Source organism: Micromys minutus (genome assembly GCF_963924665.1).
Source record: "Micromys minutus genome assembly, chromosome: 12".
NCBI lineage: Eukaryota > Metazoa > Chordata > Mammalia > Rodentia > Muridae > Micromys > Micromys minutus.
Window position 1 is genome coordinate 16,469,952 of NC_137981.1, and position 15,078 is coordinate 16,485,029.

The 15,078-nt window shown below is 46.4% G+C and overlaps 2 protein-coding genes across 2 annotated transcripts; both read right to left on the minus strand.

Annotated features, from left to right (window-relative positions):
- On the minus strand, window positions 1–14,695 carry RNASE4 (ribonuclease A family member 4). The gene is made up of 2 exons (XM_080926007.1): window positions 14,563–14,695; window positions 1–1,221 (listed from the first exon to the last, which is right to left on the minus strand). Exon 2 carries the CDS (start codon window positions 1,202–1,204, stop codon window positions 761–763), a length of 444 nt encoding a protein of 147 aa, XP_080782133.1. The 5' UTR covers window positions 1,205–1,221; window positions 14,563–14,695; the 3' UTR covers window positions 1–760.
- ANG (angiogenin) lies at window positions 5,265–5,702 on the minus strand (the record flags this gene model as incomplete). The annotated part of the gene is made up of 1 exon (XM_080926254.1): window positions 5,265–5,702. The coding sequence occupies one exon, from the start codon at window positions 5,700–5,702 to the stop codon at window positions 5,265–5,267; it is 438 nt and encodes a 145-aa protein (XP_080782380.1).
- Window positions 14,696–15,078: the final 383 nt, after the last annotated feature.

The following is a 15,078-nucleotide window of genomic DNA, read 5'->3' on the forward strand; positions in this document are numbered from 1 at the left end:
ACACAGCTTTTTATTATAATAAAATATTGAAAATCTTTCGGAGGAGAAGGGTACATGAAGTTTAGTGATTTACTACATTTTTCATATAGTTAAAAAAAATCTTAGTAGCCACAAACCAAAATAATACCAAGTAACTTTCATTTTTCCAATATGTTATTTCCAAACTACTTTACCAGCATTGGTGTGAGGCCTACCTGCATGTCTGTGTGGGGTGTCAAGTCACCTAGAGCTGGATTATAGACAGCTGTGAGCTTCTGGATGGGTGCTGGGAATTGAACCTGGGTCCTCTAGAGGAGCAGCCAGTGCTCTTGACCACAGAGGCATCTCTCCAGCCCCTATTTCCAAACTCTTAGCGGTTTCCCTAATGATGACATCTAGGAATAACAGAAAGCATGGACTTTTGTCCGAGCTCTTCCTGTTTTGAATGGTTGTCAAACCCTTAAACTCTAAGCTTCTAAACAAAGTATCAGAATTGGCATCTAGGGGTGTTATAGGATTGAAATGAGACAACTTGGACAGAAAAAGGCTCTTTATGATGGTTGAAATACTATCTAAATGTGTGCAGTGCATAAGGTCCAGGGGACAGAATCTGGGGAACAAAGCCACAGTGCTGTGAGGAGAGGTTTCTTCCCTTGGATGGGATGCACTTAATACCATGGGTTAAGCTGGATATATGTGAGTATAAGCCCGGAGGCATCATTCATTGGAGTCTCACTGACTCGGAGGTCAACTCCCAGCTGTGACAGCTTCAGGCTGTCCTCTATCTGTCAAAGTGCACTGGGACCGCTGGGCTACCCTCGCAGGCAATGACTACTCGCCTAGAGCGGGTTCTCGCCTTGTATCTACAGTTGGGTGCCTTCGAGCCCCCTGACTCTCTGCAGTCTGTGACCTTCACTTCCCCTTCGTGACAGTTCATCTTGCCGTTCTTGCACTGGATACTGGGGGTGTTGCAGATGCTGCTGATGTTCCAGATGTCCTCGTGGATGAAGGTGTTGAAGCGCTTGCACTGGGGAGAAGTCATCTTTCGTCTCTGCATCATCACGTTGCAGTAGATGTCATTGCCGCTGGTCACCTGAGGGTCCACGTGCTGTCGAACGAACCGTTGGAACATTCGGTCTTGGCCATGGGAGGGCTGTAGAAGCCCTAACCCTAGCAGGGTCAGCACCAAGAGAACTAGCAAGGACCGGGTCCTGTGCAGATCCATCGTTACTTAGAAAGTGCCTGAGAAGAAAACAAGAATGGGGGAAAAGGATGGTAAGGACCCGGGCTCTGCAGAAGTACTGAAAAGGGTAAAGTAAAATCTGCTTAGAACCCTCCCTTGCCCCTCCTTCCGCTAGTGTCTCCCCTTCTCCTGGCTCTTCCCTTTGGTGCCTTTTCCTCTGAGACTAACGGGTTTGTCAAGTGGCCTTCCTTGTAAGCAGACATCCTTCTCTTTACTGAGTGACAGGCGGTACAGCTGACATTGCAAGTCAGCCCAGGCCTGCCTGACTAGAGTATAAAACAAGGAGAGAGAAAGCGACATAAAACTGGAGCTTGGGTTTTGTTAGAGAATTGACTTGTATGGTCTCTAGGAAGCGTTTGGTGGTCTGGAAACTTCAGTTCCCAAAAGTGTAGATAGACTCAGGTCGGAGTAAGATTGTGTTTTGATTTGAATGCTCTACATCCGGGAAATGAAGGGAGACTAGGCAGAACAAACTCTGGTCTAGTCTCTCCTCCCTCTCTTGTGACTACCGTGCTGGTAGAGTAAACCACATCTTCCGGGGAAACTCTACTTCTCTCTTAAAAACTAACACAGCCTCTGCCTAAGGCTCGGAGATCATTTGGAGGGAAGGGGTGGGAAGATTGTAAGTCGGGGATGACGACCGTGAGACTGTTTTCTGGGAACAACAGGGCATGGGAACACATACACTCACAGCTGTTGAGACACTGTTTACAAGAGCAAACTCAAGCCAGACAAAATGCCAGCCTGGAGCGGAGAGGTGGCCATGAAGTGTCACTGCTAAGTGAGGATCTGTTCGCAAGTTGAAGTGGCTTAGAGAGGAAAAGTCAGCTTTCTTTAAGGGTGCATGGCCTCCAGTAGGTTGAAGTGTGCTCCAGAACACAACCCTAAACCCAGGAGGATTTGGGCAATAGAAACTGGACTCGATGAGTTATAATAATAATAATAATAATAATAATAATAATAAACAGGTCCTGAAGTTGGATGGAAGAGTTGGGGATAGATCTGGGAGCAGTGGAGATAGGGAAGAGGAGATGAACAAAGCACGCTGTACGAAATTCTTATAGAATTAGTAAACATTATTTAAACAAACAAAACAGGAGTAATAAAGGCATGGCCTTTGCGGCAGGCATGGATTATGGAATGACTAGGGGATGCTGCCATCTGGTGGCCAGTCCTCAGATTGACTTGCAGGTTGATTAAGGTCCCAAAGTACCAGAGGAGATAGTTTCTTTTCAAGAGTCAAGCTGCTCTTTCATTGCAGGCACAGTCCAAGAGCAGGCTCCTTCTGAGACGGTTTGGTGTATACAGATACCTCTGTCTTCAAAGATGCGACTCCATGAAGGCAGATCAGGCACACCACTAAAATGGCTTATGGCTCACTCTATTCTACCTCAAGCCCATGCTTTGATAAGTGATAATTACCAGTATCTAGTGCAATTATTCTTCAACGCTTCCCCCATATTCGCAGCCACATCTTTGCATATAAAGACATTAGGCTCTATGCTCTAATTCTGTGCCCACAGCTGTAGGTCAGGGGGAGCACTGTTCCTGGTATTAGCATCCTTGGAGGCCGCTGAGTGCTCGCCAAGCGTGCATGAAGCCCTGGATTCTATCTCTGCCATCACATGTTACCCATCATGGTGGTGCACACATGTAATCCCAACACTGTAAGTGGTCAGTAAAGGTCGGCAATAGCTTCCCATTTGTCCCCCTTTGTCAAGGAAAAGCAGGGGTCACCCTAAGTTGAAGGCAGGCAGGTCCCCTTCTCCCAGAAGGCAGCATTACTAACAGTGTGAGGAGAACCAGAAGAAGCGTGCAGTGCTGATGTGGGCCCAGGGTAGACTCTTACAGATCAGAGGAAGGCGTGGTCTTCCGAGCCCACCTTGGGAGCTGTTCACCATCTTTATTTCTCTTGTTTTCCTTTACTTCGTAACAGATGACCGCAATTTGTTGCATTCGGTACTGCTGACCCCATTTTGAAGAGTTAAGCACACTCTCAAAAAATTGGCAATCTGTGTCCCAGGGGACTTTCCTCTACCTTGCAGGCCACCATTCCATGAAATCTGGGAGATGTTCTTGTCTGACTGATTGATGATTGATTGATGGTTGATTTGAAGGAGTAGGTTCTCTCCTACCGTGTGAGTCCCTGGATAAACCTTGGGTGGTCAGTTTTAGTGGTAAGCACTTCAGGGCAACTTTTCTAATGAGAGACATTTGAAAAACCTCTACCTGTTTTCTGAGGGAACGGTGGCTCGTACTGTGCTGAGCGTGTGCACACAGCCCACTTCTCAAGCCCTCCCTAAATCTGAATAGTCAGGAAGGCTGGGCTCACTCAGGTACTGGCTGTAGCCTGACACGGGGAAAGTGGGGTTTTGGTGAGTTTGCATTTAGCAGTTGTTTTCTAAATAAAACACCTAGGTATGTGTTCATAAGCCTTTGCTAAACAGGACATTACCTACTGAGCCTGTGTATCTGACAGCGCCAGCAAGCTAGGTTTATACATAGCCTTTGAACTTGAAACAAACCTGGTCAAAGAATGGAGAGAAAGTAATCTTTCTATAACTTTATATAACTTCCTTAAAGTTGTCAAATGTCACTCAATAAAAAGTAATGAGAAAATGACATAAAATAGAAAAGTTTTAAATTTTTAAATAAAATAACTATGGCAAATGAATGTCTTGGGGGTATTCCATAGGAATCAATCCTTGGTTAAGACTGGAGAGAGACACTCAATGGATACAAAGGAAAATCTGAGGGGCTGTGGGAAGGGGAAGGAACTCTTTGCTTGGCAGTCTGGGAAGCAAATATTCCATCATAATTAACAACTGCTTAGGGCCTTCACCCCTTGACAGTAGTAAACCTGCACTGTCCAAGAACAAAGAAACCTTCTTTACAAGACATGTACGAAACCCCTTGTGCAACCCTGCTGGTTCCTGTTTCTACCTTTGCAAATTGTAATTCCATCCAAGACCCCTGAACCACCCTATGGTCCCACCTATAGAAAGGGGGCCGTGAGGTGGCTCCGCCCTTAGGAACATTTGCTGTTCTCGCAGAGGACCTAGGTTTGGATCCCAGCATTCACCACAGTCACCTCCAGTTCCAGGGGATCCAACACCACTTCTGGCGTCCCTGGGCACCAGGCACACATGTGGTGCACATACATACATGCAGGCAAAACAATGTCATAAAAATACACATAAAATAAAAAAAGTGATATTTTAAACGGAAAGAAAAAAGGAGGGATGTCCTTACAACCTTTTACAGTGTGACTTGAGAGGAAATTGCACATAAGACCAGTATTGAGGTGATTATATATGACTCTCTGTTGGGGATCCCGTACCCACATTTGGGTATTCCTCACTTTCTACCTGCCTCTCTCACAACCTGAGACAGCCTGTGTCAAATGATCACTGATAAAAGTCTCCAGCTCTGCTTCATGGAGGCTAGGCTTGAATTTCTTTTTCCTGTGTGAATCTGGTTTGGCCAGAGTTGGGGTCCTTAAAAAAATTAAGGAGATGCATTAGGTTGCTGAGGAGGACAGCCTGAAGCTGCGTCTGTCCTCTGGGTACCGACAGTCTCAGGCCGTAGGGGAGGATATCGTTGGTGAGCTGGCTTTTGATCCTAAACTCCTTTCTGAAGGGCTCCTTTAGTGACCTATTACTTAATAGACAACTTGCCTCTTTTGAAAATTCCCCGTCCTGTTTTTAAATCAATTTATCATCCTCAGCACCATGGGAAGATGAAATCTAACTTCTCATTGACTAACAGATAAGGAAGAATTATCTCTGTTCCAGCCCCTTTCCCCTAGTGAACAGCTAAGAGAGAAAAACGGAAAAGCTAAATTTATTAGGGACTAGTGACCTTCCAGACGGATGGCTTTTTGAGACATCTTTATTTCTGTGCGTTGTTAATCAGGAGACGGGTGCTTCAGATGGTTCATTTTCTGGTCCCTGGCAGTGAACATTGGAACCAGTGCTCTGGGCTGTGAGGGGGAGGTAAAAAGAGAACAGAGCTCGGTCTGTGCCAGGGGCCTGCTGACAGGCTAGAGACTGAAAAAAGATTCGTCGAAGTGGACAGGCAAGCCATTCTCGCAGGCGATAACAACGCTTCTGAACCCTGCAGAGGCTCGGTACCGGCACGGAGGCCGGGGAGACCCTCCCATATGCTTACAAGTGGTGACCTGGAAAGGAGACTTGCTTATTCTTAAGTTGTCTCTGTAAGGGCTTCCACCCTCTCCACAGATGGCCTTGATGCTGCCCTTGTTGCCATGGATAAAGGTGTTGACATCTTTGCAGGGCGAGGTTAGGCTCCTCCTCTTCATCATACTTTCGCAGTATCTGTCATCCCGGCCCTTTGGCTTGGCATCGTAGTGCTGACTCAGGAATTTTGTGTACCTGGGGTTATTCTGAGCCAGAGCTGAAGGGGTCGAAACCAGACCCAGCATGATGACCAATAACAAAGGGCCTGGGCTCATCGCCATCTCTTCCAACAGAGATTCCTGCCAAGGGCACAAAAGCAGGAATGGTCGGACCATAGGACTACTTTCCTACTCAGACTAAATGGGTAGAGACATTCCTCTCTGGAAGAACACATAAAGCAGTTGTCTTCAGCTACCTACGCCTTTGCTTTGACCTTTCTGACACAGCCATCTCTCTACTCTTTAGGTTCACCATCACCCACGGCATAACAAAATTTACGTAAAACCTTAATTCACCGAACTTGCGAGCAAACATTACTCAAGTCCCCAAACTGTGCTAGATCCTAGGGCACAAAGACCTTTAGATAGACCAAGGTCGAGGAGCAGTGTATACATGCTGGGCCCAGCTACTTAGGAAACAGAGACAGGGGGATTGCTTGAATCCATGCTAGCTTGATAATGTAGAAGATTCTCTGTGGGGAGAGAGGTCAGGGAGGAAGAAGAAAAAGAGAAAAGCACAGGACAGAAATGTGGCATCCATGGGGAAGGGATTGGGGGTTCCTGAGGTGAGATAGTAACCCAGAAGCTGACAGCCATGAAGGATTCTGAGCACAAGAACAGGCTACTGAGATGGGAATCCAGGCACTCACTGAGTCCCACATCAGTGAGCAAAGCTGTAGAGAAGATCCCTTGGGACAAAGGGAGCAGGTCTACTTCTCCTGAGGGCAGAGTTACGACGCAGTGCACAGGAAGAATGGAACATGTGTGGTACCTGAAGTGGGCCTGGAAGAGACTCTTACAGAGCAAAGCAGGGGCCTCAAGCTTTGTCTTCAGAGCGGCCTACCTCAGATGCTCTTTGGATGATCTAAGAGAATACTTTCTAGTGTCTCCTACATTTGTAATACTATTAGCATAGGCAAATGATCTTAGGCGTGGTGAGACGAAACACCAAACAGAGCAGACCCGAGATCTTAAAAGTCCCTGTACGATCTCTCGGAAGAGAAGAGAGAAGACACCTACCCTGCGCCACACACATCTGTCAATGGTCCACCATAGGACCAAAGGTGTCTTCCGCTGGAGTTTAACCTTCTTATGGACTTCTAAAACGTTACTTCTTATAGAATTTGAAATTTTGAGAATGGAGAAATAATAGGAAGGTCAAGCAGTTTCTGATAATATACTTAGTTCTTTGGGAAAATATATATATAAAAAAATCATCCTGAGACTTAAAAACCCTCTTCATGGTAGGGCTGCAGAGATGGCTCAGAAGTTAAAAGCACACGTTACTCTTTAGAGAACCTGAGCTCAGGTCCCAGAACCCACACTAAGCGCCCACATCCACCAGCAACTCAGGCTCCAAGGGATCCAGTGCCTCTGTGGGCACCAGGAGCTCTCCTGCACAAACCTGCCCACAGACACACATGCGTACACTTAACTCAAAATAATAAAAATAAGCCTTTAAAAAGCACTTTATAGGGAAGAAACGACTAAGCAAAAAGCCAGACTTGATAACAAGCAATCCTGGTGCTGTGGAGGTAGAAACGCAAGGAGCTGTGCTAGCCAGCCTTGTAAGTGGTGACCTTCCGGTCCCAGAAAACATGGTAGATGGCTTCTGAGAAACATACACAAGCACTCACCATCACACAAAACCCATTATAGGTCTACACCCCATCATATCAGATAACTATGAATCTCCCTACATTTAATAGGAAAAAAAATCAACTTATAAGTTTGATATTTTTCGTTTGTTTGATTGATTGATTGATTGATTGATTGACTGACTGATTTTGAGATGAGGTCTTGCACCCAGGCTGGTCCCAAACTGTTGATCCTCCTTAAGAACTACCACACCTAGTTTATGTAGATATAAAGAGGTGGAGGCAGGAGAATTGTAAGTTCAATGTCATTTTTGCCTCTAGAGCCCATTCAAGGACAGCCTGGGATGCAGGAGGCCTTGTCTGTAAATAAATAAATACAAAGAATGTTGCATCTTTCAACCTAAAGAAATATTACTTAAGAATAAATCAGCTCCAAGTAAGTTTTGTTTTGTTTTTATCCTGAAGTATGGTACATTTTCAGCTGCATTAAGTTAATCCTTAATTTTATTTGTAAGTCTGAACACTTAATTTTTACATTGTGTGTGTGCATGTGCATACACATGAGTGTGTCTGTGTATGTGCACGTGTGTGTGTGTGTGTGTGTGTGTGTGTGTGTGTGTGTGTGTGTAGAAGGCAGAGATTCTGGCATTCAGTCTATAGTCTGCTTAGCAGGACAAGGTCAGGAGTATAACTTGGAATCTAGGTGGTCAGGGAGTCTTAGGCTCTGCTGAGCACGTGGAAGACGGTGGTAGAGTGGGAAGTGAACTGCCCTTCTGGTTGGCACCTGACACTGGCCCCTCCTTTCTGTTTCATGATAACCACAGCCCAACTCCAAAGTCACACCGAAGTCTCGGTCATTTCACAGCGCTGAAATGACAAATCCCATAAAGCATGCAATTATGATCTGTAACAGAATCAAACGTGAGTGTGTCTTTTCATCTATTGAGAAAAGATGGGTGCACCAGTGCAGAAGGCACAGCCACCCCTAAAGAGTTACCAGCATTTTCCAGAGCGGCTAGGCTGCATGACACCCGCTTGCTGAGCTCTTTCCGTTTGTTTGGGGATGCTCTTTCCTGAATGCGATTTCTCTTTAAAAACGAAGAGGATCTGTGTATGTTACAGCATGCGTGCCTGCAATCCCAGAACAGGCAAAAAATACTGGAGCACTGTTTGGGACTAGCCTGGCTGATGCCAACCTAAACAAAGTAACGAGAGCTGGCAATACTCAAAAGGATCAGCAGGTGGCAGCAGTGGATAGGGGTGTTGCCATTGAATAGGAGGACAGTTGGCTCTTGTGGAGGCGCCAGCAGGTAGTTAAAACCCAGGTTGTGGGGAATGGGGACTGGTAGGCTCATTCAGGGTGCCTAAAGTTACCAGGCTTTTGGGTACTTAGAACCCCAAAGCAAAAGCCATAACATAGAGGATCCAAATGCTAAGGCTATCTATCATAAAGCAGATGTTGACCAGCTATCAGGTTTCATGGCTGCTGTTTCCAAACACACCATTGCTCACGTGATCTTAGGCAAACAACCATTTACCTGTCTGTATTTCCTGCTGCTGTACAATCTATATCTGCATTCTTTACCTTGAGTCACAGTGCTGCCTTCCCCGAAGACTCTCATATCGCTCTGGTAGTCAACTTCCTTTTTCTCCTTAGGCCTACAGTTTACCGTTCAGAAAGAAGAGGGGTTCCCAGCTTTGGAAGTCTACGGTTCTTACTAAACTATGAGGTAGTTTATCGGTTTCAGTAGCCATATTGAGCAACACTGGAACTGCAGCCAAAAAGGTATATAACCTTAGTTAATGGTTACAAGGTATCAACTGGCAGAAATCAGTGAGTGGGGGGGCAGGGGGGACCACTCTCACTGAAACACGTCTTCCCCGAAGGCTCACTGTGTAAGCCAAGCCCGTGTACCATGAATAGACTAATACTACACAGGGGTTTCTTTCATCCTAAAATGACGTTTGCTATTTAGACTTTGAAAGCTCTTAGGCCCATGTGGCCGGGAAAAGGGGGTTACTTGTCTCTAATTTGCAGAAATTGCACATTAGTTTTTACCAACTCACTCTGTGCAGTCTCAATATGACTTCACTTTTCTAAAACGCCCAGAAAGCAACTTCCAGCACACCCCAACCCCCAGTGTCTGCTGTCCACTCCCTTGAAACTGTTCTTAGCTCTAAATCCCCCCTCAAAGTCAGGCAAGGTTTAACTGTGAGAAAACAAGCAAGAGCCGGATTATTAGGGGGTGCAGATGTAAATTTGCCACGGCCGAAGGTGCTGAACCTTGGCCACACACACAACAATGACTGTCATTCGGATTTCTGCAGTGAATAGTTCCAACTCTTGCGCAGATTCGGCTTATTCATTCTTAACCCCCGCCGTGCTCACTCGGTGAACACAGAACAGCGTTCTCTTTTTCTTCCCTTTGCAGTGTTTTGTAGCGTAGAGATGAAGCAACCTTCCTGCAGCAGGGGGCGCAGTGAGGTAAACACCCAAAATACTCTCGCCAGCTCTGTATCCTAGCAACCGTCCAACAGAAAGCCAGAACAGCAGGAAGCTGGAACCCCAGATGCTGGGCTGGTCGTCCTCCTAGTCCTCCTTTCTTCCCTCAACCTACCATCTTTTGATCTTGGTACGTGTTCCACTTTGTTTTTAAAGAGCATCCAAGTACTGCTGAAAGCACTTCCTGGCTTGGGGTTTTTCGTTTCTTTCTAACTTTTCTTTTTCCAGACAGGGTTTCTCTCTGTAACCCTGGTTGTCTCGGAACTTGCTCTGTAGACCACGCTGGCCTCACACTTACAGAGATCTGTCCACCTCTGCCACCCCAGTGCTGAGACTAAGGGTGTTCGTCACCATCACCAAGCTTAAGGTTTCTTTTTCTTTTTCTTTTCCTGCCAAGCCACATGCTTGTTATAGAAGGAAACGTGACAGTTCAGATGTCCATCAGCAAAAGGCTTCCTAAGCCTTGCGGGGATGGGGAGGGGAGTTAATCGCAATTTAAGAATCCCTGCTAGACCTCCATCTCCTTGCTCGCAATATCGTTAAATGTTTCCCAGATACAAACCGCCCCAAAGAAACCTGTTTTCATTTTAAATTTTGACTCCTACTCACTTTCTTTTTAGTGTGTGGGTTTGGGTCCATAACGCCTAAGGTGGGGGGGGGGGGGACGCGGATAACCGGGGATAACCGGTTTCACTAAAATAGATGAGCGGCTAGAAAGAGCGCAGTGGAAAAGAAGCAGAGTAGTTAGTTGAGCGCCCACAGGGAAGGATCTTACACAAGCTGCCCAGCTTTCCTCCGGCTGGGGCCGAGTCGAGCTGTTTGCTCCTGGAGACAGAGTCCTGCAGTGTGAAGCCAGAGGCTCCTCTCAGTCTGCTTATATACAGTGCTCATGTGACCGGGTGGGGAGGACATATCTCAGGATCTCGACTTTGGCAGAGACTTGTAAACTCAGGACACTAGTCATGGAAAAACAAGGAGTCATTCACCTTTTCCCTGAGCATGACTGGGTCAAATATTAACCACCTGGTGGATCAGACATTTTTCAGCGGTGTCAATGTTTGCTAAGAGTGGCCTTTTGTTCCTAAGCTGGATCTTTCCTTATGTGTTTGGTCCTTACCCTTGCTCAGGGTAGGACTGAGGCTTCACTGTTCAAATGCCATAAACCCAAAAACGTATTATCTCGGACATTAAGGCAGGAACTACTTTGGAAGAAGCTTAAAGGAAGGAGTGAGGTGACTATTCCCCCACCTCTCCAAGGCCCAGAAATACATTTTTAGCACTTCCTGGGCTCCTTTCCATCCATCCATCCATCCATCCATCCATCCGCAAGAAACAAAATCTTGCTACTCAATCTCCTGTTCTTTAATGCACAATTGCAAAACCAGTTTTCTACATCTAAGTGTTATCAAAACCATGTCCAGAAGGTATTGTGTGCACTGCTCTGCTTATGAGGTAATGCCAAGATTCACAGTAGAAGAGCCACGAGGTCAGACTTCTACCACCCAGAAAGTACACAGTGATGAAGGAAGATGGTGAAGTTTACTAGAACTGTTCTTATGTGTTTATCTTCAGGGCTGGAAAGGTTGCTCAGCAGTTACAGGAACTGGCAACCTCCTTGTCTCTCCGTTGGATGGACCCTTTCCAGAGAAAACTATTTGCTTTCTCATTTCTATACTGTTATAAGTCCTCACCAACTGACCTGGAGCCTCTAACCATGAAAACCTTTCTGGGCTTCTCCTTAAAGGTTCAGAGATGCAAGATTTGGTAGCAGTTATTAGATAAACTTGAGTGCTTAGCAGAGTGGTTTCTGGCGGTGGGAGCCGGCTGATACTTCTTCTAGGGTCTGATGGGGTCATTCAGGTGTTGCAATGGACCTGGGAATGTTCTACTCTTGCAGGCAAAAAAGTGCTGAAATCAGCTGATTTGCCTTCACCAGTGAGCTTTCTGTTCCTGACTGCAGAGTGTAACCCTCTTTAATTCCAGAATTTAGGGGGGCAGAGGTAGGTGGTTCTCTGAGTTCAAAGTCAGCCTAGTCTACAGAGCTAGCTAGTTCTAGGACAGCCAGAACTATGCGGAGAAATCCTGCCTCAAAAACAAGCAAGCAAGCAAACAAGCAGAAGCCGCCGGAACGTGCACATCCCAATGTCCACTTCCTAAGAACAGGCCTGACAGCCTGAGGAGGGAGGGTGGGTACAAACCTCATCACTTTCCTGCTTTGATGAGCCCAGCTTGAAGGTCCCCTTTGTCCTTGTCCCCTCCCTCCTGCACTTAACCCAACTGTGAGCTGAAAGGAGAGGAGGCTGGAGCTGTGAGAAAATGACTAAGCTATTGTAGTCTGACTTCTCTCTCGGAGAGTCACATTCTGACCAGGCTGCATTAGAGAAGGACGGCGCTCCCCGACCTTCAGTGAGGCCTCTCTAACTGGCTTCCAACCCAGCACCGAAATGCTCAGTGTGCGAACATATATATAGTGTGTGGTGATGCCTCTTTTCAATTAATCGAACAGCACTTTTAAACAGATGTGGACAGACTGAGTTCCAGAGCCACCCACTCACTGTTAGGAGAGCGGCCAGCTCATTGCAACACCAGGACAGCCTCATCAATCCCCAGGGGGACATATCAGCCAACTCCCATAGAGATGACACATCAGTGTGGCCTTTTCTGATAAACAGCCACAAAACAGAGGCACTTCACCATCACCCACAGCACATACACAGACACACAACTGACGCTCTAACTTGCTCAAACACAGTAGCTTTTTTTTTTTTTAGAGGAATGTCAGAGTGTGGGGGAGCAGCCAAAGACTCTCAGAAGTCAGGATTCTTCCCTGAAGTCCCTGGCCCTCACCTGAAAACTCAGGGAATTTAGAGCCTGCTCACATCCCTGACAAAAAGCCGAGACTCTTTTTTCCCCCAACTTGGCACATATTGAAATAGAAATGGGTATTTTTTAAAGTTTTGAATATAATTAAGGTGTAAGGTTAAACACTGTGTGTGTGTGTGTGTGTGTGTGTGTGTGTGTGTGTGTGTGTGTATGTGTGTGTGTTTTCCAAGGCTCAGACCCAGGACCTCACATATGATACATAGACTACCATTGAGCCATAACCCCAGGCCTGAATATTATATCATTGACAGTAATTTTAATTCATATAAAACAACTGCTAAATTTTTTAAAGTATTTATTAAAAATTTTAACTTCCTGAAAACTATCCTCCTTTCCGGAAATTTCCTGGTCTCTTCACCAAGCCAGTAATCTGAATAGACACATGAGGCATAAAATTCTTCTAATAATTCTAGTGTTGGCACATTCCCACTTTAACTGAGTGTGTATGCTTGATTCCATCCTTAAGACTCATTATAGAGTGGAAGGCATGGGGACACTGTGAAAATTCCTTTACACTACTAACATAATAATCAGTAGCAGAAGTAACAACTATAAAAGGAAAGCTCACAGGGGGAAACCCTGAGGACTGGGGACACCACTGGTTCAGGGAGAATGGGACCAAAGTCCTGATGACATCCGTACATTTCCAAATAAGATACAAATCAAACATTTACTTTCCAACACACTGGGCTCTGGCTTGCTCGTGGCTTGAAGCCACTCTGAAGGTAACTGTTTATAGAGAGTAACACTTAACTCAAATGTACATACAATGGAAAACCTCGCGAGATGGTTCACCAGCCTGCATTGATACACTTCGTAATCCATGCTTGGAGTCACACTAAAGATGCCTCCAGTGGACAGCTCCACGGCGTTTTGTGGGGTGCAGAAAGAACGAGGGTGAGAGGGAAATTCACCCCCTACAAGCTGAGCCACTGTCGAACTGATGGCTCCCCCAGGCCTGGTCTCAGACCGTAGGTCGCTCACTTTTTCTAAATGCACCCTGATAAACTAAGCTTCAACTCCACATGATCCGAATCATGTTACTAAGGTCCCACCACCCCATGTGATCAAAATGAGACTATCTCTCAACCTTCGTCTTAAGGAAGAGGGAATTTAAGAACAAAGAGAGGTACATTAATTGGCCAACACGCATTTGGTGTCCCGGTGAGTGGAAGCTCTCCAACGCACAACACAACTTTTATATCCCATCGGAATGATTTCTAGAAAAAAAAAATCAAAACTCATCGTTTCCATAAATCTCCCAAACATTCTCCCTTTTATCATCTTATGGTTTCTTGACTAAGTCGCTGCGACTAACTGGCTCAGAGCTGGGCGGTGCTCGCTCTTGAAGCTGTTCAGACTGGTGTGCTGAGGTATCTAACGACTGCATGGATAAACTGACTGTAATTATTGCCACCCCAGACGGAAGAACTGGCCCACTGAGATGTCCCACTCTAAGAACAAGGTCTCTATCCTCCTTCCGAAACAAAGATGCTCCGAAATTGCTCTTGGCATGGGTTGATGTGCTGTTTCACACACAGAGAGAGAGAGAATCCCAACTGTCCGGTAAGAAGGCGTAGAGGATGCTGTTGACCCGTCTCCAAAAGTTTCACAATACACTTAAGGATAAGTTAAGGGAGGGAGACAGGAAACAGAAAACGAAAACACCACCTACGCTTGCGCAACCTTGACAGACCTGCACCACAAATCAGATATCAACCGAGAAACCCTCACATTTTCCTTATCTGAGCAAACCCGGGTTCCTTGGAATTCCTCCCTTCCCAGATTCCGTGGGCCCCTCTGAGCCCGGGTTCCATTGATCCACACCACACGGTCAGACCGGAGAAGTTGTCTCCCAGGAGCCCCACAGAACCCCACAACTGTCCTCAGTAGGGAGGGACTTCCATAGCCAAACCATGGGACAGGAGTAGAAACCCACCTGGACGCCGAACTGGGGGTGGCGGCTTTGTTTCTCACTCCTTCCTTTCCCCTGGTGGGATGGCGGATAGAAGAAAGGAAATTTCCTTTGGAATCTCGGTCGCAGATTTGGGTGAGGTCGCTCTTGCCTGGGCACGCAAACAGATTGGGGCGGGGTGCAGAGAAGCGGAGGGTGGGCGTTCCAGCCTCGGTGGCTGGGACCGCACCCATTTTTTTCCAAGGATGCCCCTCCCAGTTGGGTCCGCCTGCAAAACCCAAAACAGTTTCACCCCAACATTGTCCAAGCAGACAATGTGGGTTTCTGCACAGAAACCGGACTGGTAGATGTCTCGAGGACCTCCAGGACGAACATCGGCCGCGGAAGCACCCTGGAGCTCCAGGAACCTAGGAATTTGGTGCTACCGGCCTTTTGTATAGCCACGAGATGCTGTTTTCTTCTGCAGGACTGCCACAGCACGAGAAAGTTTGTGGAGCGGTGAACTTTTGTCCCGCAGTTACTCAAAGGCGATGTAAAAAA